Source organism: Malurus melanocephalus, unplaced genomic scaffold, assembly GCF_030028575.1.
Source record: "Malurus melanocephalus ecotype Western Australia unplaced genomic scaffold, MMel_1.1 scaffold_4, whole genome shotgun sequence".
Taxonomy (NCBI): domain Eukaryota; kingdom Metazoa; phylum Chordata; class Aves; order Passeriformes; family Maluridae; genus Malurus; species Malurus melanocephalus.
Window position 1 is genome coordinate 4,793,217 of NW_026623236.1, and position 4,520 is coordinate 4,797,736.

The 4,520-nt window shown below is 47.2% G+C and overlaps 1 protein-coding gene across 3 annotated transcripts in view; it reads right to left on the reverse strand.

Annotated features, from left to right (window-relative positions):
- HMGN3 (high mobility group nucleosomal binding domain 3) overlaps window positions 1–4,514 on the reverse strand; it is a 22,411-nt gene extending 17,897 nt beyond the window's left edge. For all 3 annotated transcript variants that reach the window (XM_057369363.1, XM_057369371.1, XM_057369355.1), the window contains exon 1: window positions 4,385–4,514. In XM_057369363.1, coding sequence (XP_057225346.1) covers window positions 4,385–4,399 — 15 coding nt within the window. In that variant the 5' untranslated portion in view covers window positions 4,400–4,514. The remainder of the gene's footprint in view (window positions 1–4,384) is intronic.
- Window positions 4,515–4,520: the final 6 nt, after the last annotated feature.

The window sequence follows — 4,520 nt, forward strand, 5'->3', positions numbered from 1 at the left end:
TGTTCTAGGATAAACAAAAGGGTAGCTTTGCTATTGACCAAGAGCTTCAAAGCYCAGTGTTGAAACAATTTATTGGGAAGATGCAGGTCTCCACAACATCATCTTTCCTGACAAATAGCTTCAAAATGAAAACAATCTTAGAAGAAAAAACACTGTGTTACATATAGTAAGTCACAYTGATGCAGACTGAACCACAGCCGAAGTATCAAGATATGGAAAGGGATGTGAAATGGAGCTGAACGGCACCTGAGTATACTTCATACTGCTGCATCACAAACACAAACTCACCTGCTACTTCTCTCTGCACAAACCAAGTCCTCATTCCACAGACCAAAGAGCAACAGCAAGATCATTCAGAGCTACAGCAAAAAAGAGCTGTCACCTGCAGACCTCAGCTTCATTAGCTGTCTGACCACATACAAGCCGCCCCAACAAAATTTTAGAGAACTGGTTACTATTAAAAGTTCCTCGGTTTCTATGTACACAGCACAAAGCCAGAAGACAAATTTGGCAAAGTAACAACAATGCACCACTCGAAARTGCAGGAGGTGCTTATTAGGGGGAATAAAGTATCATGACAAACATCTTAACCTGAGAAACCAAAATAAAGGGACCACTCCAACAACTCAACAATTTACTTCTGTGCCTCATTTCTCATATTGGTGGATGAGGAACAACACTTCTCTTTGAATATTCATGACACTTCAGAAATAAAACAGAAGAATTTCACAAAGAGAACTTGGTTCAGGTCCAGTCAAAAAAGCGTAAGTAGAATTTAAGCTCTAGGTTAGCACATCTAAGAACATGCATTTAACCCCAAATATTAGAAAATACATTGATTAGATACCTGGTTGGCGAAACAACCAATAAGGGTCTCACCAAAAAAAATCATCACGTGATCATGTAATGAAATGCACTATAATAGGACAACCACTGAGTGTGGTACATTCTCACTTCTGCTAAAGAAGCAGCAGTATAAACAAAATATTCAGTGGGTTTGGTTTTCAGCTGAAAATATAAACAATTACCTTTGACTTTAAAGGAAGTGAATTTGCATAATGGAAAAGGAACCTGTCCCAGATGGTCTCTAGTATACCTTCACAGCATCAACTGTACTGCAGAAACTACACTTTTGACTCAAAGGAGACAGCAAACAACGTATAGAAATGATTAATTAGACCACAATATTTTTTTATTTGCTCTGAAACAACACCAATATTCAAAGATGTCATATTAAAAAAAAAGATGATTCAAATTGCATTTAGTCCTCACATCTGATTCAATTCCAAGCATTTTCAAAACAACAAGTGGTGTTGCATAGATTCAGATATTCATATTGAAGAACAAGTTGGGTCATTTTGGAGCACAATCCCAACTAAAGGACAGACTCCCCATCCAACACTGGACAAGTCACAACTTGACCTACTAACATCCCCCAGACATGGTGCACATTCTAATTCATGAGGCAAGTGTAATTTGTCTTGATGTATGCTTATGCACATCTATGTGACCACACCACGATTCTCCTTGTCATCAGGTACAGAACAGTTCTTCATCCTTTTATGGGTAACACTGAGGTATTTTTATTGGGGCTGTTTCAAAGTCAAGGAGTTTTTCAATATGATCCAAGAGTTAATTCCACAAAAACAGGTGAAAAGCAACACTCCCCAACCCATTTCAAGGCATATGTTCCTATCAATACCCCAGCAAGCATCCTGGTTTATCCCACACTGGCATGCCACTCTTCTTGGGAAAGGCCATGTTCACACCAAAACATGTTATTACAAAAGATGAAAGGCACAGAAAACTGACAGGAACAGTCCAGAGTTCAACCACATTTTGCTTTAACACAGTATTTAACACAATCTCAACACAGTAAGTTTCTCTTTTTTTCTGTGACCCTCAAGCAATGAGTAATGATATCCTGATAGCCAATGCCACAGCTTTCTAGAGAAGAGGAAGCAGCTTACACTGTTTTGTTCATAATATTCATAATGAACATAAGGCCAGGGACGTAGCACGTTACTTGAGTTTACACAGAGATGAAAAACATCAGCGATGAAAAGCAAAGCAAACAAAAAAGAACCAGCCAGCTTAGATAACTACAGATATACAAAAATAGATACASGTGGATTTAAGCCCTTTCTGCAATATTATTTATTTACCTATCCTTATAACTGAAAATTTCTCATTTTGACTTTTGATGTTTATTTCCTTATAAAATTTTCAGTGTTAGATGCCTTTTTACACGTTAGAAATTTAAACAGAAGAATTGACTCAGTTGCATGTGATGGTTTTGTCTCCATATTGAAATTTTTGTCTCCATATTGGCTTGTGTAATTATTCAGTTGCATCAATAACTTCTCACTCTGTGGATGTTATTCTGGAATAAAAATGACTATCGTAAAATACTCAAATTACAAAAGCAAAAATTCTCAAAAAGCAAAGCCATTAATCATGTTTTTCCTTGAACCAGTGCTTCCCAAAACCCACACTTTGTATGTAATTTTTAAATGTGACTCTTTATCTATAGAGTGCTAACCAAGACAAAATTTATTGCGCTATTAAAATTCAACTCCCATATGCAATGATCCCATATGCAATGTTTTTATTGCTTTTTAAAAATTATCTTTTAGAAATGAGACATGCTCTTATGGACTTACAACTCAAAGATAGTTTCCCTTAATAACCAYTTCACAACAGACCACAAAAACCTACAGGAGTATCTTTAACTCTACCTGCACTTAGGAAGSACAGCCTGAAACATCTGTAGTGTAAGAGTGCAGAAGGGCAAAGCAAACAGGGTAGGAAGGTTGCAAGGTTTCAAAAGTTGTGGAGGGTCCTATGGACACAAGGTAATTTTCAACTTTCTTGTGGTGACAAGTGACAGAACTAAGAGCGCAGAAGCATGTGAGGGTGCAATGACAGAARAGCACGGGGAAAAAAGGCCCAGCATTCACTGACTTCAAGCCCAGTTACTCTAACAAGGGCAATCAACCGTCCACGGTTGTATCCATTTTCAGAACCGGAATCGGGCCCTCAATTATGAATTAAATAAATCGGTAGCATACTTGACAATCTGACATTTTGATACCTCCCATAAGGATAAGTGAAGGACAACAAGAAAACACCAAGTCACYCGGAAGACATCATCTACCTGTAACTTTACTGAAATAGATTTCAGTCCCAGTCCAGATAATGGTGTATTACGAGGTCACAGGTGACATTTGGGAAAAACACAAATTGCCTTGCCTTGGTTGACCTAGTTAAAATTAAAGGACTGCAGCTATCATTTTTTTTTTTTTTGTCATTGCGTGTATGAGTGTCAAGTCTCTCATTACACTCCGTTAGCGCCTGCGGACGGCAGGCAGTAAGTTCTCGACGGGGATCTCGGGCAGCCGGGCCTCCTCGGCCGCCCACCCGCGGGGCCCGGCAGGGTCGGGAGGGGGCCGRCTGCCACCCTCCATGCTCAGCCCGCCTTGTGCCTTGTGCCAGCGCCGGAGCGCTCCCGGCGGCCGCGCAGCCAGGKCTCCGCTGCCAGCAGGCACGGGAGGGACAGAAAAACCCCCACACCGCCGAGCCCGGCCGCTCAAGGGCCGCCCAAGTTTCTCTCCCTCGGGGAAGGCGGTCTCGCAGCCGGCTGCCTCCCGAGCAGGAGGCTGCCCGCCCCGAGGTGCCCGGAGAGCAGGAATCGGAGGGCGGCGGAGGCCCCTCAGCCCCGCACGGCACCCCARGCTCAGCGGGGGCCGCGGGCGCTCCCTCAGGAGGCGCCGCCCCCCGCCCCCGGGGGCCCTGCCCGAATGGGCGCTGGAGTTGGTACATACGGGTCTGCCGCGGGAGGCGAGGAGAAGGGTGTAGTTTGTTTTAAACATGGCTTGCCTCTCCCCTCCTCCCTTTTACCTCGGAGCCATCGCTCCGGCGCGGCGGGAAGCGGCGGCGGGATCCGGCCGCCCCGGGTGGGGGCTGCCTCCTCCCCGCCGCGGCGCCGGAGTTTGCGAGCAGGAAACTCCTCCCGCCTCCCGGGGGCCAGGGGCGAAGCCGCAGCTGCTGCAGCGCTTCTCCCCGGCGGCGGAGGGGGAGGAGRAAGGTGGGGGCTGGAGTTGTGATAGCGACTTCACCCCCCGGGGAGGGGGGTGACACCGCCCCGCGCGGCACCGGGAAAGTAAACAGGCGGCGGGGAGCGGCGGGGCGGGGTGCAGGGGGCTTGCAACAGGCAGCAAAATGCCCGGGCTCGGGAGCCATCCGCGAGCCCCAGCACGGAGCGGCGGCGGGAGAACGGCGACTGTCCCCGGCCCCTGATGCGCGTTTCACCCGCCGGCCGCCGCTCGGCCCCCCGGCCCCACCCGGGGCGGGCAGGACCCGCCGCACACCCGGGGCGCCTCACCTTTCTCTTCGGCATAATGTCCCTGCTCCGGGCCGCCAAAGTAAAGCGACCGAAAGAAGCTCCGGCAGAAGCGCGGGATCCGCCCGGTGGTGGCGGTGGACGGCGGCAGCGGCGGCGACACCGGCGTGGCTGGTGC